Below are 26,514 nucleotides of genomic sequence, written 5' to 3' on the forward strand. Positions count from 1 at the left end.
GATACATGAGTCTTGTTAATGAGCTTGACCTGTGAGAATAGAGCTATGTTTGGTAGCTTCTGTACTGTTCGCCACATTTGTTTACAAAGGTCATGTAACGTGTTTGTCCCATTATACTGTTGCCTTTTTTAAAGTTTGTGATCCAAAATAACTGATGCACACAAAAAGTGATTGACTGTACTTTTTCTATTTATATGATTATTTGTTACATTACATCATTTTGTTGTCTGTATGGCCACATAATAAAATTGCTTTACCCATTCTGAGACGTGAGAGCTGCAGTGTGTGTACATCAACAGACACTAAGAAGTACTTTTGCATGAGCACCAATAATGTCACAAATTCAAACAACAAACAAAGACAGTATTTTCTCAAATAAACGATCATCCTGTGAAATTCACTTGGTTACATATTCCAATTTTATTCTGTTACGAAAAGTTTTGGAAATCCTTCATATTAAACTGATGACCTGCGTATCATTCAGGATATTTTTTGAATGGGTGCTTTGTCAAATTTGTTTGGCAAAGACATTTTCAATGAACCTACAACATGCAGGGCAGATGCAAATGGGTGCAGCAGACTAACGTCTAGATGATGGATTACAACATGTTCAAAATTAATCAGAAAAACCACACCGTGACATTCCAAAATGTCTTGGGTACAAAATGATCCACATGTGGTCACTGATGGGAGTAACATTATTGACAAAAGTTGATACAATCACCACTCCTTCAAGTCCCACTTTGACGACAATTAACCACATCCTGCATTCCGTCAGAGCAGCAGAGAGCAGATTTACAAAGGACGCTATCATAAAACTGAGTGTACTAATAAGGCAGTGACTGTGGCACCTTGTTACCTGAGGTAATTAACAAGCAAACGCTTGTCATATCTGATTTTACGATATTGGCACTCCATATCTTGGGTGTATTTCAGCACCCGTAGTTCCAGAGTGCTTGCACAAACAAATGTTAGGTGTTGGCCAAGTTTAATTCTGATTAATCAAAGGCCTCAAAAGCACATATCTCCACATCACGGTTGCCTAATGGAGCTGATACCACGTCACATGTTAAGAAATGTGGTGATCAGAGTGGACAAACACACCTAAAGGGGGTGTAGTAAGGTCTGCTTGTTATTCATTATGCCGTATCACCGTTACTAGTTTGCACAAAGTCACACTCTGTAACTGTGTTTGTTCGTTGCTTGGCCGAACCACTGATTTGTCTTTTGCTGTTTCTTCGATGTTTTTTTTGTACCACTTCAAAATAAGTGTACCTCGTCATGGATTCTTGGAGTTCTTGGACTCTTGAGTGTCAGTTTTAAGATAAATTGATGCTGACAAGAAGTAGTGGGAGATTTAGAGGTAAAGTCTGGGCGGATGCCAAGAGTGGCCACACCTCCCGACTATGGCCAAGAGTGGATTCTTGTGGCCGGTCAATATCAGAGAGCCACTGTGGAGGAGAGGTTGCCCGCTGAACGCATTCCCATAGTCTATTTCCCAGACAGGGGACATGATAGACTGAGAGGAAGACCTTTTTCTTAAGGTAAGCCAAGAGATTTTACTCATGACTTTACATTTTGGGTCAGTCATATTCAGTTTGCAAATCTGAGAACATTAAATTTAAGGGTAGAACTGGACATTCAGAGGCAGGATGAGAGAACATTTAACAAACTCTACCTTCAAGTTCGACTTTAACTTCCCTAAAGGCTGAAGCCAAGTGTTCCTCTGCGCTGCAGAAGGTTTTATATGTTGAACACATGTTTCATCAATTATTAAAGGCATCTTTCTTCAAAGTGCTAAACTATGTAAGTAAGTGAAAATGCTTTAACTGTGGGACTGAGGCTCCACAGCTGTCAAAGAAATGGTGTGATTGGAAAAGAGAACCACTATCCAAAGTGTGCAGTGAAATGTTTGGAACATGTTAGAGAGTATTTTGCTGAATTAAGGTTGATTTTATTTATGTATTTATTTGTATTTTAAAACCTTCTTTGGATAACTGCCTAACTCTGCGTCTTTGTTGTGTTCTAGCTCTCCAGTTTTTAAAATCTACCTCCTGCAACTTTAAAGACAGACTTCTAAAGACTCACAGGCCAACAGAAGCCAATCTTTGCCGAACTCATGGATTGGAAATTCCTCCAGGGTCTTCTTAGCGGAGTCAACAAGTACTCCACTGCCTTCGGACGCATCTGGCTATCAGTGGTGTTCGTCTTCCGGGTGTTGGTCTTCGTGGTGGCTGCCGAACGGGTCTGGAGTGACGACCAGGGACACTTTGACTGCAACACCCGCCAACCAGGTTGCACCAACATCTGCTATGATTACTTCTTCCCCATCTCCCACATCCGTCTCTGGGCTCTCCAGCTCATCTTCGTCACCTGCCCTTCCTTCATGGTGGTGCTGCATGTAGCCTACCGGGAAGAACGGGAACGCAAGTACCGAGCCAAGCACGGCGAGAACACTCGGCTGTACGACAACCCGGGCCAAAAGCATGGCGGTCTGTGGTGGACTTACCTAATTAGCCTCTTCATCAAGACCACCTTTGAGATCACTTTTCTCTACGTGCTTCACTACATTTACGAAAGCTTCAAACTGCCAAGGAAGGTCCAGTGTGATGTCAGTCCCTGTCCGAATTTGGTGGACTGCTACATATCCCGGCCCACTGAGAAGACCATTTTCACCTACTTCATGGTGGGAGCGTCCGTCGTGTGCGTGGTGCTCAACATCTGTGAGATTTTCTATCTGATCGCTGCCCGCATGGTGAACCTCAAACAACGAGGCAGCATTCAGACTTCATCTAGAAAGGTCCACCCTAATAGGGACTGTGATGGCTGCAAGTCATCTCTTACATCATAGCTGGAAACCAAGTATAAACAAATGTTTGACTTACAATATGTGATCCTTTATCCCCATTGAGGATATTTTCATTCAAAAAGTAATTTTATGTATAATTTTATATGTAATATAAATATATTGTATTTTGACACAAACGATCCGATGCTCTATGCCAGAAGAAGACTGAATCATTTGAGCTGCTGTACATCATAAACTAATCAATCATTAAATGAAGAATTGAAGGATTACTCAAATTTGTGACCACTGTCATTTTGGCAATAATGTGCCACATACTCGTACATATTAAACTGATCACCTGCGTATCATTCAGGTTATTTTTTGTAATTGGGTACTTTGTCAAATGTGTGTTTGGCGTAGACATCTTCAATGAACCTACAACGAGCAGGGCAGATATAAATGGGTGCAGTAGACTAAAGTGAACCAATAAAGATGTAGATGGTAGATGCAACTTGTTTAGAATAAATCTGAAAAACCACAATGTGACGTTCCAAAATGTCTTGGGTACAAAATGATCCACGTGGGAGTTATTATTTGTAGTATACCCAAACCAACCAAAGCTGACATTGTTTGTTTCTTGTACTGCCTAAAATGGTGTCAAAGTACTGAAATGTGAGTTATTTTTGCTTTCAACTAAATAATAAAACCACAGCAAACACATGGTCATGGGTAAGATTTGCTTTCTCCTACTTTAATGGCGCCATTTCTCCACCTGGTGGCACCAAAGGCATGCTGCACTATCATGTGAAGGACGTGAAGCCTTCAGAAAACATGGCAATGAATTCTCCAAGAGTTATTTTTTGTGATTGTACATTATTTGCACTGCTTAGGCAATTCTGCATTCATAAATATTTCTAAACTATAACTGTGGCACTCTTTAGTATCTTTAATAATGTGATCAGATCTTAAAAAAGCACAATTATTTCTCTTTCCCAGGCTTTGATCCAGTTGTTGGCACCATAACGAGCATATTTCAGAACTGTCCTCAAGTATCACATTTAGCAAAAAATTAAATTTTCCCTACCACGGAAATACCAAGAGAAAACAAACAAACAAAATCAGGGAGGTGCTAACTAACAGGTGCATGCCTATGATCAAGGTTTCCAAAATTAAACAGGTGAATTAGCGACTTTGTTTTCAAAATAAAAGCATGAAATGTATTCCTACAGTTGAAATATCTGTTGGAGAGCACTTAAAGGAGGAATGTAAGAGATAAAACATATTTGCAGTATTAATTTACAACAGATTATACTCAAACATTATCCTAACTTTTGTAATTTTGCTTAAACTTTTGCATTATTACCTCCCTTCTTGCCATTTTTCTAACTTTCACCTGCTGCATGATATTGCTTGAGGAAATCCAGTTAATGGGAGTTATTAAACTCTTCAAACAGCAACAAACAGGTGTTTTGATAAGTATACTACAGTGTTTGTCGCGTTTAATACACTTCTAGGAATATATTTTTAAATCAATTGGATTTTATTTTGAAAAAATAAAAGCGCAGAGGACTCAGTGTGCGTCCTGCTGACAGACTGACAGACTGACAGACAGGAGTGAGGTGCTTCGTTTGGACAGAAGAGGAGACACGCTGATAAACTCCACAGCCGAACCCCACCGTCAGTTTAAGCGAATGGTGACCTGAGAGAGATGGCCGATACAGGTAATGAACATGCCTGTGAGGTTTATTTAAATGAATGTAAACTGCAGACATGTGTTTGTTTCACACAACAAACTTTCGGATTGTTTGTTTGGGTGTGGTGTGGCACGCTGCTGTGGAGGTGATGAGCTGTGGTGTGTTGGGAGGAAAGCTTTGAAACTGTGTTATCAGTTCAATATTTCTATGTCGTCTAAATCCCTTCAGAAATTAGAAAAGGTTTCCTGACAGGCTGAGACAGTTTCAACAACCCCTGTACCAAAGTCGTGCTCCTGATATTTCCCAGTGCTTTAAATGAGAAATGAAACTGCAAATTGTTCTTGTGATCCATCTGAAGACACATCCTTTGTTCCACATGGCTGCAGGATGTGAGGCTGAACAGTGTGAAGGCTGGTGTGAAATCCAAATCGTCACCTTTGCTCTGCATGGGTTTGTCTCGGTAAAAGCAAGAAATGTTCACCAGATACTCAGATGTGAAACCGTCTTGTCGAGTGAGGATGGGAGCAGCAGGTTCAAATGGAGTTGAGTCCTTTGCATAAACACACAAATCCAGAGGGCGAACTCAAAAAATTCAGCTCAGAGTTTTAGTTTGTTACTTTTCAGATGACATTTGCTTCGCAAGGTGTTTGTGTTCTGAGAAATTTAGGTTTTAGGTTTAATGTGAGATGTTAACAGGCATGAGCACGCACAGTGTGGCCTGAGTTACTTTACATGTGTTGAGCATAAGAACACTACACTGTCAGTGCCAGACCCATAACATTTGGTGCCCCAGGCAAGCTTCCCCTGGTGCCCCCCCCACATTATTAGCTTCTATTTATGATTATTGGATTCATTACAAACAAGAGCTAATGACAAATCCACACAAATAAACCGTAATAATCCACATACTCTCCACTCCCCCACTAATAAATGCTCTGTCATGATCAATGATGATCGCTCACTGATGACACATTAAGGTGAACTGTATTGCCAGGACTAGAGGTGGTACCACCACTACTAGGGATGAGTATCGTTAAGATTTTATCCATACTACTCCCCGTATCAAGGGTGGAGCTGTGGTTAGCATTGTGGCCTCACAGCAAGAGGATTCCTGGTTTGAACTCAGGGTGGTGGTGGGGGGAGTCCTTCTGTCCGTGTAGGTTTCCTCCAGGTGCTCCAGCTTCCTCCCACAGTCCAAAGACACGCAGGTTAATTGGTGACTCTAAATTGTCCGTAGGTGTGAATGTGAGTGTGAATGGTTGTCTGTCTCATCAGCCCTTTTTAGATAGGAATTGTGCAAATTTGCAGGAAAGCCCAATCAGTCTTCTTTCAGCATTGGCAGTATAAAAACAAAATCGGGGAGTGCAGCAAAATGCCGCCTACCTACTTTTGTTTATACAGACTGTGCCTTTTTCGTGGCAATGGGGGGCGTGAGCAAGTAACAAAACGTGTAGCTCAGCGCGTGACGTAAACAGCGCGCAATTCCTTGTCTCCCCAGTTGCTCATCTTTACAGTGTCTGTCAGGTTTGTGTTTCCCTCTTGCTACTAGCTGCTCGCTAATTCCTGCTATCAGCTGTTTCCTGTTTATCCACCGCCAGTGGCTCGCACGTGCAGCGTCATCAACAGCTCCTCCCACAAGTCATCAACAGCGCCTCACATGGCGGAAGGCAACCTCGGTCTGTTTAAACCAAAAAGGATCCACCAGTATGTTTACCTCTACAAGGCAGAAAATTGGGCACCTCGGATCAACTCGCCAATCTGGCTCTGTGTGTCTAAACGTTCGCAGCTTGCCGGCAAAACGGCCCAACATTCGCCAAAAATCTGGCAGTGTAAAAGCGGCTTATGTGTCAGCCCTGTGAGAGTCTGGTGACCTGTCCAGGGTGAACCCTGCCGCATCGGTTCTTTTTCATTTAAAATAATAATAAATATAACTAAATAATTGCTTTTCAGAAAATACATTAATTTAAAGAAAATAAATTCAGGATTATTGAATATTTTAAATATATCTGAATGTTGTTTCTAGAGCAGCAACAGCAATTTTTACAACAGCAAAGCCACTATATAAATACTATTCCTGACATCACAATACTAAGAGAAGTTTAGTTTTTACTGTCACTGTAAGTCATTCCCTCTGTCCTCCTGTCCTCTGTCCTCTGTCCTCCTGTCTCTCTGCTGATGTGATTTCACTGTGTGCAGGTAACATTAGTGCTGGTAGAGGGAGGAGGGACTGTGTGTGTCAGCCAGCAGCTTAGTTTAAACGTATCTGCCCAATCTTCAGATAACAATTCACTATCAGCCAAACTAGCATGCCGTCCTTGTGTAAAGCATAATGTTAGTGACGGTGAATGAGACACTGCGGACACAGCAAAATGAAATATCTCTGTCTGCATGCTGAACACATGTATCGATAAAATACTGGCTTCTTACTCGCTAAGGTTTAACTGCACTCACAGTAACGAGGGAAGCTGCCGTCAACTTGAGCAATTTTTCAGTTGTTTTCTCTTTGCTGGGCTGTTCACTGACTTTACTCCGATCTATACTGTAGTTATGTGTTTAGCAGCTAATCATTAATACAAGTGACATCTCCGCTGTGGTTTTGACCCGGGCCTTGTGTTTCGGATCAATACAACGTGGACAACATGGATGACGTAACATCGCCTGAAATCTGTCGCTCTCTGTTTAGTATGATGGTTCTGTACATTAACTTGCTTCCTCTCCTCAGGACTGTGTTGTGCCAGCCTGGAGGAGCCCAAGACTCTGATGAAGATGGGTCTGAGCATGGTCCTCATCGGTCATGTGAACTTCCTGCTCGGAGCGCTGGTGCACGGTGTGGTGCTCAGACACATCAACCTGCACAGGCAGGCCCGGGCCATGGAGTACGCCATCTCCAATGTGGTCGCGCTTACCTCTGGGCTTATAGTGAGTCTATAGCCGTATAAGATGTGTGCTAATCCTCCTGCAGTTATCAGGACGGGACGACATCTGTGGGAATATTACTGAGAATAAGGGGAAGACAACGTTTTCAACATTATGTCCATTAGACAGAGAAAAAACAGACACATAAACAAACCATGAAGAAAAAGCAATTTCATTTCAGCACTCTGTGTCAGACTTTGCAATTTCAAGTTGTGGAGTTTTCCATCAGGGCTGTGGTTGCACCCTGCAGACCACAAGCGACAAATGCATTTAAAGTGAACCTAGAATTGATCATAAAGTACTGCAGAAACTTTCTAAATACAAAAATCAATATTGCAACAAAGGGTTCTTTGGGCTTGTGCCTCACTGGATCCTTCTAGTCATTAGGACGACTTGTAAAACCACTTTCTTAAACATAGAGCCCTCGGAAAACTCTTTATGTACACAGGAAGTACATGTGTACTCTCCCATTTTAAAAATGTAGAATATTATTGTTTGTTCAGTCACAGATTTGTGTGACGGTTGACCCTTTGCTAAGCCCTGCCCCCGGGACACAGTCTGGTCAGTCATAGTGTAGCATCGGCCAGCTCTGACCAACGGCTGTGCTCGTTTCAGATTTTCCTCATTTTCAGGCTGGTTTTGTGGATGTAGAGTAAGTCATGGGTAAATGTGTTGCAGTGATACCTGTTACCCGGAGACGTTGGAAGGAGATGTTTTCTTCTCACTCCAAAACCAAACTCAAACCCTGAAAAGTGTAGCGTTAGCAAGCTAGCTACTGGGTATGGGCAATATAAGTAATTTCCATATTTGAGTATTGGCATTGAATTGTGATCGAGTACTCGAGTACTCAAACATGAAAACCAAACAAAATGCATAAGAACAGGACCCTAAATGAACACCCAAATGAAAATGCAGGTAGGGGTTAGGGGATAGCCAATGTTTCTGCACTGCACAGACTGAAGAGATCAGCTATGATATGCAAGGTTAACATCACATAACTCACACTGCACATTAATTTAGTTTATTTTGTTGAAATACTTCCAGACTTCACTCTTATGCCTGGTCTACATTCTGCCTATAATGTTAGATCGAATAATGTCTGACTGAAAATGCTGACCCTTACCTGTAGCTGCTTAGATCTATCATTTTTGCTATCAATATCTTTGCAGATATTCATAGGTAGCGGTGAGAGAACTGCGTCCTGTCCAAAAAACATTTTAATATAGAACAGGTTCAATTTACATGTATCTGTTATATGTATTCTCTCATGCAAAGCAAAGGAAAATTAAAAATATAATAACTCGATATGTTGAACGAATACTGATGTCTAAATCGAGTACTCTTGCATCATCCACCATCCCTACCAGCTACTGAAGGTATACTAAATATACAAAGGCTGCTTTTGCATTTAAATAATTGGAACAGTGCAAAAGACCTACTCTGCTTTACAGGAACAGAGGAGGGAAGTAGGGAAACTTTGCCGATTTTCAACTAGGTCTGTGTCATCGCAGTGTGTGCAGTTGAACACACTGCGATGACACCAAGTTTTCTCTTTTGTTGTATAATTCCCCTGGGAAGCACTGTGTGACTTACGTCTATGAAAAGCGTTATATAATTCATTTTTACTTTCTTGACTTTACTTACTTCCCCGGGAGCTCCCTTCCCATCTGCTGGCAGAGGTCTGGGCACTGGCAGCACAGGGGGAAGCCAAACACCTTTCATCTGCACACACTGCGATGACATAGAGCTGTTTTAAAAAGTTTCCCTTTTAATTTGTTATCTTTTGTTTCGATCACCAGGTGATGTGGTGATTCAATTCTCACACATTCATCGACAGGCTTTAGCTTCTTTATTTATATTTCTACCACCCTAGACATATCCTCGACACACATTCTGTCTGCTTCTCTCTGATATCGCCATTTTTCCACAAACAATTCATATTTCTTCAGGTATTGCAGTTGGACAGCGCGGGCTCCATGCTAGCTGCCACAGCTTGACCGACCTTCACAAAGGGGCGGGGCTTAGCAAAGGGTCAATTAAGGGCAATTCTATGATGAGTTGTTTTTCCACAGGCTTTGCAAAAACAACTTTCAAAGCACACAAAGACGCTTAACGACATATTTGAAATGCTTGTAGTGTACGCACAGCTGTGGTGTTGACAGAATCAAGTTTTGACTTTCGTTGTTTTACGACCTTGAGTACATCAGACTGGGTGAGAAATATGTGGTTGCAGTTGAGCAATATGAATTTTGTTTAAATCTCTGCTGTCTCGTCTCTGCAGGGAGTTGTTGTCGGCATTCTGGCTATTGTCCTGTCTAAAAACAAGAAGAGTCGAGGCCTGGTTAGTATCACTTATGTTTTTCCTATAAACAGCCTGCTGTCAGTCCTTCCCCCTGCTGCTCTCACTGTCTCTTCTCCTCTTTCCATTGATCCCTCCTACATTGCCAGATCAGTATTGTCAAGGCACTCTCTGCTAAGTTTGATCTGTCTGCCTGCACTGCACGCACCTTGCTTTTCTCTTTGATATTTTCATACATTATTCTCAGCTTTGGTCTCAGTCTATCCAGTCAGGAGGACATTAAAAACCCCCTTTGAGCTCCTGCACGTTGCCTCAGGTGTCTGAATCGGAGCCTGCAGAGCTGGAATAGTTTCGGTGTTTGTTCCGCTCTCCCTCCGGTCATGCAGCATGGCTTCTCCTGTGTGTTTACTCAATCAGCTGTCAGGCTGCTCAGACGGGACTGACGAGGCAGCGAGCTGAACAGAATGAGTAAGCGCGGGCGTACCTGCCGCGATAAACCACTCCCCGTTCCCTTTGTTAGTGAGAGCAACCGTGATCTGGGCAAAGCAGCGGTTAAACTCCTCATCCGTCTTGTTATCTTTTTCAATAATCCAGGCATCACATTGCATGAATAACAAGTAAGCTTAACACTCCCTTTTTTATGTTAACACAGTCCTTTATCACACGTAGTGGCTACTACAGCTTGTAATCTCTCTACGTCCATTATTTCTTAGTGTTCTTATCAAGTTTCGACTCAGCCGCTCAGTCATCTTCTCAATTTAAATGTCTACAGACTTTCTGTACTCATGTCTCACCTTCTGTAAATGTATTAAAGGATAGGTTCACTGTTTTTGTACTCGCATATTATTTGTCATAGCTGATAGCTTTAGTTTCTCATGTTGCAACTTCTTACTGGGAGTTTGGATACGGCTATTAAATGACCAAAACCAGTCAGTAGTCTCGCCTTATTTTAGACATCCCTATCCTATCTTTGCCAAGACTATTTGTTCTTATTGAAAACATGGATCTTTAAAAAAAAAAAAGCTTAGGCATGGCACTAGTTTCCAGCAAACGTCACTCAAACAAGAGTTAATAGTGTATTTGTTGGAGTTTATTTTCAGCTGCAGATCTGGTGTGTTACGTTATTTATCACAGCAGGATGGTTTGTGTGTTATTGACTCAAACCACAGTGGCCATATTCATGAAAATAAAGGAGCCCAAAATGCTCATCACAACTTCGTAGAGCTCACGGTGATGTCTTCATGTGTGTTGTTTTGTTTGACCAAACGGCCCAAACACAGAGATGTTCACTTTACCTTTAAATATTGGTGAGAAGCAGCAAATCCTGCAGTGTGGGAGGCTGCAGCCTGAGAACGTTTGACATTTTTTCAATATTTAACAGTAGTTTTTCTGTCAACTGACTAATCAACTTATCATTTCAGCTCACAGGATCAATTCATTGTTCGTTTTGGTCTTTTCATGGGAATCGGCAATATGTAAAATATAAAATAACTTCATCCTTTAAACTCAGTTTAGTGTAGAGATCGTTCAGGTTATCAGAAACCCTCAAAAATCTTTCAGGAAAAAAGAAACTCACAGTAAATGACACTGTTCAGATGTTTTACAAAAAAAATGGTCACATACTTTTCTTTTTGCATGTTAGTGATTTTATTTTTCATCAGTTCTTGCATTATGTTGGAAAGCTAGCTTAATGGAATACTCAATTGTGATCGCCTGCTTGTCCACTCATTCCTGACTTAAGACACCTACCAAGTAGTTCCAGTGAATGTGTCTGGGGACTGTGACATGTCTGGATAGTTGGCTCGTCTTGTTGTTGAACACATTGTCATATTATATTTACTGTTGTCAGCCGTACGTGATGTTATGACTTTGAATCTTGCGAGCGCAGTGTTAGCTTTTTGGCTTATAGCTTAGCCAAAGGGTGCTGTGAGCTGAGCGGACTAGAAATATCATCTACTGCCAAGTTGTTTTTAAGGTTCGTCCTGTTTGTTGGAGACGCAAACAACATTTCCATTGCATAACACCCTCATGGGATGGTAATGATTATTCCAGGTATTAGTCAAATCCCCAGGTGTTACCAGGGAAACTTTAGATTTTGATTGCAAAATGCAAGAAAATATGTATTTTCTTTTACTTTGATTAGTGAGCATAGTATAAGTGAGATGACGCCTGTCAAAGTGTCCAAAATCAGGAATTAATGGTCCCCCTGTCCATGTTTTCCAGTGATAACAAACACATTACCCTAACACATTTCCTCTCTCCATATTAATGTTGTTTATTCTTTGCTCTCCTCTCATGTGCTTACTGTTGCCCCACTTTTGCAACTTAAGCTTAATCTTCTCAGCCATCATGGTTTTGATCCCTGATTGTTTTCCTTGTCTCTCCTTCTGTTCCCCCACAGACGTGGTCCCTTTTCATGGTCGGTCTGGCTGCGGCTCTCATGGCAGCAGCCTCAGCCATCGGACTCTTCATATCTGTGGTGAGGGCCATCATTCACGGTGGGCGGAGCCTCCTGACTCACTGCCGCTTCCCCGATGCCATTGGCTACTCCAGCGTCACCAACGAGTGTCCTTTTGACCCCACACGCATCTACGTGAGTGTGTTAGTGTGTGCGACAGACGCTGAGATCAAGGCGTGAACTGTGACCTTTTCTGCGGAGGCTGGCTCTTTGAACAGCTGACCATTGTCACGGCTGCATATACACAACAGAGCCGTGTGGCTGTGCCCCTTTTGTGTGTGTGTGTGTGTGTGTGTATGTACACAGAGGGTGTGGGAGAAGGAGGGAGCGTGAGGCTGGGTGTCTGTCTTTTCTGTCACTCAGTCAGTCACATTGTGCAGCCGGTGGGCTGGTAGCAGAAATGCTGACCTGACCCTGTCGGTCCACTTCAGGCTCTGTCCTGTTTCAGTGTGCCACAGATGGACTGTCACACCCGCTCAGCCTCACAGCTGCAGCCACACCATCACACGACTTTGGCATTTTAGCATGGCTAGTAGTCTACAATTTGTCAGTTAGGTGACCTTTGTCTTAATCTAGAGTTATTCTTGATGTAAGGGGTTAATGGCAGCGCCACTGTAAATGCATACAGCGTCGCCTTTGAGTTATAGCTCAGTGTCAGATTTCATCCATTGGTAGCACACACATCATTAGGCAGATGTACAGCCCCTGACAGCATCTGTTTACATTAGGTCATCTCTTTGTGACACACAGCGACGGTGGGAGGGTTTTAACTCGTGTCATTATTGAATAGGGGACTGATGTCATGCAATCGCCGCGGTTACAGTGCTGTCTGTCATCACACTGTCTCTTGTGTACCTGCTCGGGGCTCTGGGTAATTTCATAGTGCGGAGATTGAGCTTTTTGACTTAATGCACCACTGAGCAACTTTTATAGCAATGAACAGGGCCCAGCCTCCAACGCTGTATCCAGTTCTCATTATACATCCATGCTCAACCTGCACCTATATCTACTTGTAGTAACTTCTCCTGCTATCTTTAGCTTGTATGCAGCTAACAGCAGTAATAAGCTGTCCAAATCAGGCCCCCAAGAAGTGAGCCGGGCTTTGAAGCCAATTTTTATAGTGGCCAAACAGTGGTACTGCAGTTTCTGGGATATGCCACGTGATGCCCTGTGACCCAAGACGACCTCTTCGCATTTTTGAGCGTCACATCCCCTGCAAAATGATTTGTTTCACTATCAGGATTTGATCCATTCAGTCCGATAACATTCAGAAGTCTTAAAGAGCTGTACAATTTAATAATGTTACCCCTACTGAAATTAGCAGAGCATTATGCCTGTGGATATTCTCATTTATCCAGGTCATAGTTATCTTAAGGCAATTGAATCGAACACAACTGGACTTACTTTTGTCTTAGAAGACGTTTCACCTCTTATCCGATGAATCTTACCTGATGAAGCCTCTTGGATAAGAGGTGAAACGTCTTCTAAGACAAAAGTAAGTCCAGTTGCGTTCGATTCAGTTGCCTTGAGATAGCAGAGCATTAATTCATAAGTTAGCCGTTTGGTCGGCAGAGGTAAGACCCTTGGCTGCACTTTGTCGTGCTTGGCCACTGTAAGTCTCTAGTAGCTAAGCCTGCTCTATGGGCTGCATAGTGTGAAAGTGATGCAAATTGTCCCTGAATTTTCCCTCATGCGCCAGCGAGCAACTCTCATAGCAATAAATAGGGCCCTGTGTTTATCACTGTATCCAGGTCTCTTAATACATCCATGGTCCAATTACTCAAGCACGTATAGCTGCAACTGGAGCAACTACATCACTCAAGGAAGCCCTGAAGAAAAGTTAGCACTTAGCCAGCTATGAATTGTTGGGTTAGGGTAAGGGTTACATCTTGTTACTCATAAGGTGGATTACTGCTATGTTTGGCTTCATATTTAGTCACTACAATGTAACGTTGTAGCAGGGTTCAAATAACGGTTGCGTTGGTGGGTTTGTCTTGTACTAGTGGTGGGCACGGTTTGTATGGGTGTGTCGTGTAGGCTTCAAACTGAATGTGGCTGCAGCTAGACTCCAAATACTGACATAATCAGCCAACAGTTGAGGAAAAGTCTTGTTTATTATATTTTGAGCTTTTGTTTTGTAGTCATGGCAACCATTCATATCAATATTAATGATTTTAAGAATTCTAAAAAAAGGTGAAAATCAGTGAGATATAAAGTGAGAAAATCAGTTTCTAACAGACTCCCAGGGGGAGTCAACTTATCTGGAAGATAAAACACTCAGTCTGTTTAGCTTTCCTAAAACGAGGGATTACTTGTATCATTTTGGATGTGCTCGCTTTTGGTTTTTGCCTCTGGATAAAGTCAGAAACTCAGTTCCAACTTAGTGTCAGCATAGAAGCAACTAACTTTTCTTTGTGGTCCTCTGAGACTGCAGACCATGCTGTTCACTCGGAGCTGCTTATTAGCATGGGACCTCCAATATAGCTGCTGGAGGGCCCATTACATCACCTGAATGAGTGTTTTGGGCTTCTGGTTCTGGTATTCATAGCTGCTTAGAGGCAGTAATGGTGGTTATGCAAGGTTTATTTTTTGCTTCCTGCATATTTCATCACAAGTTCCAAAGAAAGCTCCAAACTTGGGACTGTAAATGTTCGTTTTCTTTGTAGTCTGCGAGTCAGCATGCCTAACAAACAGCAGCTCTTTTTCTTTGAATTCCCTCTGTGTATTTTTTCTTTGATACACTCTGCTCTGCATATTTTATTCACAATGCTGACTCTCCTGTGCAAACTGAAACTCCCAGATTTGGTTCTGTGTTTTTGCTCCACAGCGGTTTGAGGAAAAATAAGGCTGTGTATCACATCATTACCCACACTGTACACCTGACTGTGGGAAGCTGCTCTTGCCTCAGATTGTTTTTTTTTATGGTCCAGCTGGTGGTTGCCACTTACTCCACTCCTCCATCCCTCCCCAGAGTACCACTCTGATCCTGTGGGTGCCTCTGATCGTGACTTGTGTCATCCAGATGGTGTTTTCCGCCCGGTGCTTTGCTGTCTGTGCTTCATTCCTGGGTTTACCTTGCTGTCCAAACAGGAAGAGAAAAAGAGACTATGGCAGAGCGGTGAGATTTCCACTCAAACCTAAACTATTAGCAACAGTTCACAAAACTTCACACAATCACAAAAATTTGGATTAAAAATGAATTAATCTTTGTGTAGATCAATGTGGTGAGGCCGATGGAGGAAGCTGCTCCCTCTCACTACACTGAACCTCCAACACGCTACACGGAACCACCAAGAAGCCACCGCGAACCTCCAAGACGGAATGCTGAACCTCCAAGACAGCAGCGCAGACCCCCTCCCCCTTCACAGCCTCCTCCCCGTCAGCATTGGAGTCTTCCTCCCTCGGAGAGGCGGCCTCTTCGCCAGCCACACAGAGAAAGGTCAAACAGAGAAAGGCAAGAAACGAGGGTTGGCAGCCAGCAAAGGGCACCGGAAGAGCACCAACTGCTGGAGAGGGGTACGCTGGAAAGGTCCAGCTTCTGGATTTAGACATATTTGACATGCCAGAGCTTCTTGAAGACAAAATGCTCTGCAGTGCTTCAATACTTGGATTCAGACTTCATACTTGCAGCCCTATCGTCCAGTTAGTACTTCATGAACTCTGAGCCGGTGATGGGTTTTTTTCAGCAGTGCTGATGTATGGATTTTCTGAGGCTCAGACTGTTTGCACAGTGTACAGGATCCCAGTTATGTGAGTGTGTCTGTTCTTGTATTTCTGTTCTGATGAGGGTCAAATTATTCATATCAGGATAGACTTATGAGGTAAATCTTTCAAAGTGAGGACATGGTCTCAAATGATGCGTATAGGAGGGATTATTCAGAGTAGGGTTGCAGCGTTATACCGGTCTCAAGGTATACCGTGATATAAAAGTTGACTGTTCATGACTGTATCATCATTTGCCTATTGACGATACTGAAAATAATACAACTGGACAGATAATACTTCCATTAACAAAACGGTTTAAATGTAAATATAATACCGTTGCAACCCTAATTCAGAGTAAAAAAAAAAAAGAAGTCGACATTTTGAGAAATTCACTTTGTCACTTTCTTGCTGAGAGTTAGACGAGGAGAGTTAGGCCATGGTTAACTTAACTTAGCATAAAGACTGGAATCAGGGGGAAACAGCTAGCTAACTCTAAGCAACTTTAAAGTTCGCTATAAACATGTGATATCTTTATTTTTTGCGCATAAAAAAGGTGTTAATACATCATGTTTTGTTTTTGAGTCGGGAGTTGATAAGCTTAGGTTAGTATGAAACTGGAGGAGACACAGCTATCCTGGCTCTGGTCACCATGAGAACGGAAACAGAGGGCTTGGCAGGGACGGAGCACCTGCTGCAGCAAGCAAACACACCATCTGCGGTCATTTTGACTTGACTGGCAAACTTCACTCCAAGCCAGTTGGCTGGAGAAACAGGTGGAGCTTTACGTTCTGCAACCAGCTGAGTAGCAGGTGACACCATCGGCCGGATTGTGTTGAGCTCAGACAGTTCACACCGCTGCAACTTCTCTCTGCAACGTTCTAAAATGGTTTCGTCTTGTCGCCAGTCATTCGTCTGAACTGGGCTTTAGTCTCTGTCACCAAGAGATGGTTACAGCAAGTAACTTCCCTTAAAACCACAACTTGACATCTTAACATTTAGGCTTTTGTATGTTTTCTTTGCTCATAGGTGTGTTCTTTAACTTGACCTAGCTAGATTTATTCCCTGCTGTCAGTCTCGATGCTAAGCTAAGCTAATCATCTCCTGGCACGAGAGCAGAATCAATCTTCTCGTCTAAAATGTGTAAGTGTTCTCTTAATGTATGAGTTTACACACATAATGGAGGCAGTAGGACCAGTGAAATGCTCTCACGAGTGGTGACGTACAGTGTGAAATGTGTGTGTGTGTGTGTGTGTGTGTGTGTGGGTGTGTCTCCAAGCTTTTGTGTTTTTATTGCCTGATTGAATAATTGAGAAACAATTGAGCGTGTGTGTGTGGGTGTATTCTGCTGTTAGGTCAAGACACACTTGTTTCAAGACAAACTGCTAGTTTTTGTATTTATTAACTTTAGTCAACAAGCAAATAAAGTTTTTATTCAAAATTCTGCATCTTTCTTGTGTGTTTTGTAGCTGAACTCTGTGACCGAAAACACCTCAGTTTAAAATGCGGTAACGGCAACAGCTGTAGTGGCCTGACAGGAATGACTGGTTACACTCAGACACACATGTAGACATCCTGACAGGCCGGTGCAAACACTGTCACCCACGTCCTGTCAGGACTATGTTAATAAGGACTTCCAGTGTACCTGACAGGCTGCAACACTCAGGTGCATGACAGCAGTGTTCAGCTGTCAGACCAGACGTTAGCCTTGTGCGCTTGGCTCCTTAATGCGTTCCTTACAAATAACCAGAAATGAGGAAACAGTCCACACGTGCAGCTTTGAAACACATAGGTATATTTCGATTTCAGGTCCAACGGAACAAACATGTCATCCTCACGTGAGGTTTTCATGCAACAGAAAAACAGGAAGGAAAGGGAGGTGAGGAAGGGAGAAAGAAAGAAAGGGGTGTATTTATCCAACACAAGGTACCAGTTCATCAGAGGCAGTGAGAATAGAAAAGGGTTAAAGTGTAGATCAGGGGTTAGCAACTGTTGTTCCTTATCCTACCAGCAGAAGGCAGTGACACTATAGGATCCCCGAAAGCAGAGGTGCAGCTGGTTAGGAAGCTCCTGTGCAAATGTTTGGTACAAGTTAGGTCAGTAATGTCGTGTGGATGCAGCTGCACCAGCACGGCTCTCACTGGTAGTTCATTTTGCCACCACTGCACACAATAGCTCAATTTGTGAGGTAGTGAGATGTTGGGCAACAGACATACTGGGCTGATATTGGCCATTTTTGAAATATCTGATGTTGAGTCTGGTGTGACAGAGGCTCTTCTCTGACTTGCTATAGAAACGTGTCCCACTCAGTTATTTTTATCTCATGTGGCAGACAGAGAAATCATTTTGTGCCAGGGTTTTATTCCTCACTTTCTACAGTGTGTTAAGGGAAGCCTGTCTAACCCTCCTTTATGGAGCTGCTAACCAGCCTGAAATAACTGCATTAGTCTGGATTTCAATGACGCGTTTCAGTGTCATCTCAAAAGGATCTTCTAACATACGAATACAATTACTGAACAAACACTGAACCTCATGATTAAAGCTAATTTAAACCCATTCATATAATTTGGGGCAGTTTAATCTATAACAATACAACATACTTCATAAACTGATATACTTTGAGTGTAAAATCTTAACTAGTAACTACAGTTGTCAGGTAAATGTAGTGCAGTAAAAAGTACAATATTTGCCCCTGAAATGTCGTGGAGGAGTATAAAGTAGCATAAAATGAAACGGTACAGTAGGGTACCTTAGTACTGTACTTATTCCAGCAATCGAGTAAATGTACTTAGTTACATTCCACCACTTTTAAATACAGAAAACACTTAAACATTAAACTTATCAGCCTATAAAAGTAAAGAACCTGAAGGTCCCCTCCTAAAAGAATGATGTACGGTTATCTGCGACTTCACTGCTTTGTCCCCAGCATGCCCACGGCTTCTTCACAAACAGAATTTGTGTTGTGTTTAACCTCCAAACCAGAAGATGGCAATAGTGATCTGACAATGGGGGCCTTCTATGGTTAATGGGAGTAGTGCTGGTAATCCTGCAACCAGTGGCTGTTTTCACATGTACACGGATTTTTTTTTAAAGCATATGTTTTTCAGTTGAGGCTACGTTTTAAAACTTTGATATCACTAAGCTTAAGAGATTTGATGCCGTGTCTGTAATGGCAGGTTCACACCAAATGCAAAGCGAGTTTTCCACTTGGGTTACAAACGCGGATTCTTTTAACTTGGTTCGTAGTAACGTACTACCGAAATCAGTGAAACCTACCAAAGTTTTCTACATCAGGACAATATACCAGTCATCTGGAGTTTGGTGGAAAGGCTGGCGCCATGATTCCCGGTATTCAGACACCAACATTATCATCTACTCCGTCTAGTTTGCTTTCTGCTTCTGCGATGCCCACTCCTTGATCAGCCAAAGCCTAGTGGCAACTACTAGAAGGTCAACACGGTGGTCTCTGCGTGGCAGAGCAAAATCTGTGCATGTTCATGGTGGCAGCAACTGCTTAACACCCTACCATCGTGCTCAAAACCACTCACCCTCAGCTACCTTCCCCGAACTGAAATAATTGGAGGCGGTAAGTTACTGCGTGGCGGTGTGAAATCACCATTAAAGTCCATTCTCACTGAGGGCGAATATCCACGCGGATTATTCTTGCGGAAAAATATAAAAGTTGATTTCATGGGTTCTTATGGAAGTTTGCACAACGGGGCGGAACTTTCATGCAGTGAAAAAAGTTTCCGCCCAGACTTTGACCCCCGCGGAATTCGCCGGCAGAACTACACAGCTGGGCCAATGAAATTGTTTGTTTATAGTGACGTCGCACAGACCCGGGAGAGTCCGAAATCCAGCCAGGCAGGACAGTATGAGAGAATGGTTGATAAAACTTGTTTCACAGCACCCCGTCCTTTTTGATAAAAGACGGGATGATTTTATGAACAATGAATTAAAGGACAACGTCTGGCAGTCCATTGTCCAGCTTGGTGGCTGCGGTGAGAGTGGTAAGTGCTAAAGAAAGTTGATGCTGACGCTTGTTAAACGTTAGCTTGCTAGCTTGCTGCTGCTGCTACTCTCGTCCATGTGGGTCCATGTCATTGGTCCGACAGCCCATTGGTTCGACAGCCCATTAGTCCGACTGTCCGCGGTGCTGAACGGCTCGCGGCGGGCATATGGTGCGCCGCGACCGGCTTGAGGCAGAGCAGGCTCACGGCTTATGTGTTTGTCACTTTCTTTTTCATTTTAACCCACACCATGATCTTTTCCTGACCCTAACCAAGTGGTTTTTGTGCCTAAACCTAACCAGACCTTAACCACAGGGCATCATGATGATTTCGGAACGGACTTCGGAACAATGAGTTTAATATGGTCGGAACAATGGGATGTCGAACCAATGGGCAGTTCCCGTCCATGTTCACCCACACCCGTTCACACTGCGCAGACTTGCAACACAACAACGCGAAATTCCGCAACGCGTCTGTGTGTATGGTTTAAAGGCGGAATATTACGCAAATCCGTCCCGCATTTCCGCAACGCAGCAGTGAGAATGAACCTTTAGGCTCCATCATGGCTCGATAGGCTCCCTGAATGTTACAGTTGCTCGTAGTAAATCTGGACAATCTTTCGCATTTCATCCACTAGCATTTGTTCTCTTGCTACTAGAGCTTAGATCGGGCCCAAAAAAATCCAGCCCGACCCCACCTGAGCCCGTGCATGTTCTGTCCGAGCCCGGCCCGGCCCTTTAACTAATTACGAGCCCGAGCCTGGTTTAAACCCGACATGTTTTTTAGCAGCATCGTGCTGCACGTACACTTGACGAAGCCGACGCACACGTTGTCACCGTCAACAACTCATGTGCGTGGCCAGGTGTGATAAGTGGTTGGTTCCATAGCCTAGGTCTATTATGAGGAGCCCGACCCCTCCGAGCCTGAGGATAGTGGTGGGCAGAGAATCTAAGCTCTACTTGCTACATATTAGGAAGAGATGTCATGCAAATTTCTGGTGCTAATTGATAATCTTCAACTAGCGCAAACATGCTAATGGTGCAAATTACATTCACATCATTTATGTTGCCGGCACGAATTTGCATCTGTTCACGTCTTTGTATTAACTTTGTATGCATGAAAATCTTGCTCCACGTTTGGTGTGAACACTCTGTAAATGTCCTGCTTTCTTGGTGCTCTAAATATTTGGTAAATTAAAATATAATTCATGAAGGACTTTTATCGGTGCTCATGTAAACACAGCCACTGTTGTCTGTCACATTACGACATATATCTGGAAACCCTGAAAACTCTACCCAGAACAAGCATGTGCACTTGCTCCTATCTCAGGAAACATGTCCCTTCATCTAACTGCTCTGTAAGCAGACTAATCCAGGAGGTTATAAAAGCATTCAGCTAGAGAGTGATGAACGAGCCCTTAGTGAGTTCTCTGTCTGTCAGAGGAAAAGAGGGAGAGGGAGGGGAGGGCAGCGAGGGGGCGGGAGGGTTTGTCCCAAAGCAAGACAAATACTCAATCATTTCTGCCTGGTACAGTGCTGAGGAGGCTGCAGAGCTACAAAAAGATACTGCTGTGCGTTAACTGCTTTTTTTTTTTTTTATGTGGATTTTTGTCAGTTCACAGGATCATGCAGTATAGTGACAGGTTACGACTATCTTAAGTTTACTGCTCGTTGTTAAAGAACTTTAAAATACTTACAAATTAAGAAACAACACAACATGATAATACTGTAAAAGTTAGCCTCGAGCACACAGTGCATATTCACATGCACACACACGCATTCACACCAAATGCACAGCCATACTTTATAAACTCATGGCGGCTCAAACGATATGTGCTACTGGTGTCATTGATCAAACGCAATACAGGATCCTCTTACGTCACTAGAGTCTCACAATCTTCCACTCAGACATATCCTGAAGAGATCAATCTAAAGTCACGTTTTCTCTCTCTCTCTGTCACTGTAAACTGGAATACGGTCATCTTTAACAACATATCAAAGTAAAAGCACGATAATAAGAATAAAAATGAATAAATAAAACATGAAGGAGGAAAACAATATGTACAAAAAAACCAATTAAAAATCAACATGCCAGTAGATATCAATAAAAAGCTAATGGGATCTTAGGCCTTCTTTTTCTCAGCGAAAGATCATATAGCAGTAAAATCCCAATAACCCCCCACTCCCACCCACCTCCACCCCGACCACCCGTCCAGATCACACCAGGAAGCTACGCTACATAATACTGCCTCTCAATGCCAGAGTGTGCACCATACATGAAGACAAACTTCATCTTATGATATACATAGACGTACAGTATATACATGATATACATATGTGTTGGAGGACAAACTGAGCCATCCCCGCCCTGCAAGAATCCACACCTTCTCCTGGAAATTCGTCGTTCCAGAGAGAGAGAGATATTCGGGAACATTAGTGGAAGCCACTGTCGACCCATCATTAAATGTATGCATGTCCCTTCATCAAATATGAAAATGAAAGTAAAATAATAGTGATGGCTTTTCTTATCCTCCTTAAAATCTCTCCTCCATCCTTGCACACAACAACGAAAGAAAAAAAAGAAAAAATAAGAGAGATGATATGAGAGACGAGAACCATCATGCATTGATTTGAGTGACTGTTTCAATAGCAACAGAGAGGGTGAGGAGGAAAGGGTCGTAGCAGGGCAGGGGGTTCAGAACTGGGAGGCCGAGCTGGGGTCGCACTGGAGTAGCCGCACGATGGAGGGGTCGCTTTTGGCACCTTTGATAAACTCCTCCAGGGACAATTTGCCTGCAGGGTAGAAAGAGAGAACGAGAACAAAGGCATTATTTTGACCCTTGTTACATGCAGACTACAAAATGTGTATTTGAATTAAGTCAGTATGGTGTCAGAGATGGAGACTGAAGAAGAGGAAAACTAAAATAATTCATTTTAGGAATTCTTCAACTACCCACAGCTCTTATCAAATTATTGTTGGATCAAAGACCAAATGTTAGTCGACCAGAAAGGTCATTCGTCGGCAAGATTTCATTGGTCGCTTAGTCGCAGGAAAAAACAAAAAACAAAAGTGAAACTCTATTAGGAGCTGCACCTTATCAAAATAAATCCAAACCTACATGACTGGACCATGTGGGACTTTAATTTGAAAGGACAGACACAGGAAGTGTCCACGCTCAGCAGTCAGACAGGAGTCAGGTTAATTTCCAGGGCTGGTACCTGCGGTTATTCCACAGGCTAGTTAACAACATGTCGGGCAGGAAATCCAAAGTGTGGGATCATTTTGAGAAGGTGAAGGACGAACCCAAGGTGATATGTAAACTCATCTTCATTGGTCGACTACAAACATGACGTATCATCTGAAACATGGAAGTAGCTACATGCCCACGAAGCCTAGTTCACATTACACGATTTTCACCGCGGTTTTGATCTTGAGAGTCACCTTGGGTCAGAGGTGAGTCGGCAGATAATCTGCCACGACGAGTCCTCATGTGTGAACAAGCCTACGAGCAAGTCGCCCCCTCGTCTGTGACTGGGACTGGATATCTGGCATGCTAGAAAACTGGAGAAGTGTGACACGACTGACAAAGAGCATCAGCCAATGAGAGGCGGGATACGTCCCACGTCAGCACGCAGGAGGACGGAAGAAATGTGAGGAGGACAAGCTGCAGGGTTGCCAGGTCTGCTTATTAGCCGCGATTCTGGGCTTGTTTCTAAAGTGGAGTTGCTTATTTGGGCTTGCTCTCTAAACGTCACCTTTCTCTATATATATCCGTCGCTTCTTTTGGGCTTGTTTACATAGCCCTGGTTTCTTGTTTCTCTCCCAAGATCTGGCAACACTGACAAGCCGGCAAGCAACGACAACAATGGCGGCGTCCACAGGATCACGGGGAGCGCGTTGTGTTTGGACCCAGGCCCTGGAGGCAGATCTGATTCAACACTGGGCAGACTATCCATGCCTTTACGATGTGTCGTCTCCAAGTTAAAAACGTAGTTTGGTGACGTCACCACGTTATCTGGGGCTCTGTTGGCGGGGGCTCGGTGGAGAAATCTTGTGGTGTGCACACACAGGTCGTAACGCAGTTGGCGAGACTCCCGCTGACAGAAACACACGTCGCCAGGTATGAACACTCACAAGATACTCCATGACGCAAAATCAGGGTGAAAATCGTGTAATGTGAACTAGCCTTTAGTCGACAGCGTCATTAACAGGCGGCTCGCTCAGTGTGTGACGTGCACTTGTAGATAAAATATAGGCCTATATTAATGAAGGTTCATTAGTACGGTTTTGTATTTCTCTGTAATGTAGCACAGTGTTAACAATGTTACTGATACTATTCTTTCTCACAGCGAGTTCTATTTTCAGAGCTCTATTGTTCTTATTGTTGGAACTACAAAGTATTGTACGTGCTGCATTTTGCTTTGGCTCAAGGAGGTAGAGTGGTCATCTTCCAATCTGAAGATCGGCGGTATGATCCCTGGTCCCTGCAGTCCAAATGTGGAAGCGTGGGCAAGACACTGAACCCCGAACTGCTCCCGATCGCTGCGCTATCAGTGTGTGAGTGCGTGTGAATGATTATCTGATGAGCAGGTGGCACCTTGTATGGCAGCCTCGGCCGTCAGCAGATGAATGTGTTTGTGAATGGGGTCAGTGGTGCCTGCGGTGTAAAGTGGTTGCTAAGACTAGAGAAGTGCTGTATAAATGCAGCCCATTTACCGTTTACCATTAGTTAGATAAGAGTTGGCTTTTCACGTACAAAACACTATAAGCAGCCACTTACTTGAAGAAAGCCTGGTTGACGAGGAAGAAAGCCCTTAATCAGAGTAAGCTTTAGGCTTGTTGCATTTCTTTCTCCTGCTGTTCAGTGTACGGTTTTTTAGATTTTGTTTTTTACAGAAATATGTTAATACAGCAACTGGGGACTTTTTTATTGTCCATGGGCAGTGGAGGATTTGTGTTACATTACATAACAGAACTAATATATGCGTCCTGTTTTCTCTCAACAATCAGTTTCCAGTAAAATGAACACATTTCAAAGATTATTAGCAATAAAATGTCACATTCATCACCCTTTCCTCACTCCGCCCCCCTACAGCATATCCACCCCTCCATGCTGCCATTTCCTCCTCTCACCATCATTATTGAGGTCCATTTGTCTGAAGATTTTATCCGTCCTCTTCTCTGGCGTGGATTCATCCTCTGGCATCTTCATCACGGATGACACCATCTTGTAGATGGCCTGAGATGGAGCGAGGGAGCGAGGGAGTGTGGGGGAGAAGGAGAGAGACAGGGTCGGGGCGGGAGAACAGACAGAGAAGTGGACCCATTAAGGAGGCTCAGCAGGAGAGAACTAAAAACACAAGTGAACTGAAAAATAAAGTCAGTGTGGCTTTCAAGATGCTGATAAACACGCTCTCTGAAGTCCGTCTGCTTCACTGACATTTGTTCCTCCTGATGCTGAGAGCTGCTCCCAGCTTGTCCACAAAAACCCACACAGAGTCTGTATGGCTATAAAACCACGCCATCAGATCACATACATGTGCCAGCGCGGAGGGATGTTACAGGCAGAGCTTACTGTATTGATCTGATACATCTGATACACACAACACCTCCCGTCCCCTGATGGCATTAAATTAACCCCTGCAAGTTACAACAGACGAGCTCCGAGTATCAGCTCAGTCGTCGATCTACAATCAGCTTACGTGCCCATTAAATCTCCTCCACTGGGAGAGTAGTGTGTAAAACTGACTGTAGATCAGTGTCACAGCAGCATCCTCAGAAGTGAAGGTAGCTTGCATGAAATAAGCCCCCTGTGCTTCTCGGTAAGACGTCGCAGCTGTAAAATTTTATCTGTTGGACTATAAAACGAGTTCATATCTCTCTCTGGAAAAAGGCAAATAGCTGGATATATATTGGAAGATACTGACAGGTGTGGACCAGAGTCAGACTCAAGTCACAGATTTAATGACTTCAGACCTGACGAAATCAAAGAAGACACCAATGACACATGACTTCACTTGGACTTGAACCTGTCGACTTGAACATACTTGACATCTTTCCTCATTATTTAAAAACTGTGCCACAAATCAGCATTTTTCCCTTTGTGCTCCAAATCAACCAACAGTAATGCTCTTTATTTCTACCAAGTCCTTCAGTCCACTTTGTTTGAAACAATCCACCATCAGCCAATCAGGTTGCAGGAGAGAACCATGAAGAACTAATGTTACATTCATGAACGCCAGTAGGTAAAAATGATTTCACAGATCATTTTGTTCACATTCAAAAACAAAAAACAAAGTGCAGCATGGTTTGCTGGTTGACATTACAGATAGAGACACATTACTGAAAGCCATATGGCTCTATATGTCTACTTTGACATAGGTAATAATAATAAGTCACATTTGTAAAATGTAACGTCTGAACACTGCAAATGCATCTTAAGATGACAGAAAATGCCCTGTTAAAGGGATAGTGCACCCAAAAATGAAAATTCAGCCATTATCTACTCACCCATATGCCGACGGAGGCCCTGGTGAAGTTTTAGAGTCCTCACATCCCTTGCAGAGATCGGTGGGGGGAGCGGCTAACACACCTAATGGCAGACGGCGCCCCACACTAACGTCCAAGAACACAAAATTGAATCCACA

The 26,514-nt window shown here is 43.2% G+C and overlaps 3 protein-coding genes across 3 annotated transcripts in view; 2 read left to right on the forward strand and 1 right to left on the reverse strand.

Moving 5' to 3' along the window:
- Window positions 1-2,119: 2,119 nt before the first annotated feature.
- LOC126384459 (gap junction beta-3 protein-like) lies at window positions 2,120-2,851 on the forward strand. Its single transcript, XM_050035571.1, has one exon. It carries the CDS (start codon window positions 2,120-2,122, stop codon window positions 2,849-2,851), a length of 732 nt encoding a protein of 243 aa, XP_049891528.1.
- Window positions 2,852-4,377: 1,526 nt separating this feature from the next.
- Window positions 4,378-16,231, forward strand: tmem54b (transmembrane protein 54b). Its single transcript, XM_050035555.1, has 6 exons — window positions 4,378-4,509; window positions 7,205-7,401; window positions 9,680-9,739; window positions 12,099-12,290; window positions 15,127-15,273; window positions 15,371-16,231. The coding sequence occupies exons 1-6, from the start codon at window positions 4,497-4,499 to the stop codon at window positions 15,701-15,703; spliced, it is 942 nt and encodes a 313-aa protein (XP_049891512.1). The 5' UTR covers window positions 4,378-4,496; the 3' UTR covers window positions 15,704-16,231.
- Window positions 16,232-17,633: 1,402 nt separating this feature from the next.
- Window positions 17,634-26,514, reverse strand: part of LOC126384470 (hippocalcin-like protein 1) — a 60,746-nt gene continuing 51,865 nt past the window's right edge. The window contains exons 4-5 of the mRNA XM_050035586.1: window positions 25,001-25,106; window positions 17,634-22,659 (exon numbers count right to left, since the gene is read on the reverse strand). Of these exons, the coding sequence (XP_049891543.1) occupies window positions 22,562-22,659; window positions 25,001-25,106 (204 nt within the window). The 3' untranslated portion in view covers window positions 17,634-22,561. The remainder of the gene's footprint in view (window positions 22,660-25,000; window positions 25,107-26,514) is intronic.

Source organism: Epinephelus moara, chromosome 22, assembly GCF_006386435.1.
Source record: "Epinephelus moara isolate mb chromosome 22, YSFRI_EMoa_1.0, whole genome shotgun sequence".
Taxonomy (NCBI): domain Eukaryota; kingdom Metazoa; phylum Chordata; class Actinopteri; order Perciformes; family Serranidae; genus Epinephelus; species Epinephelus moara.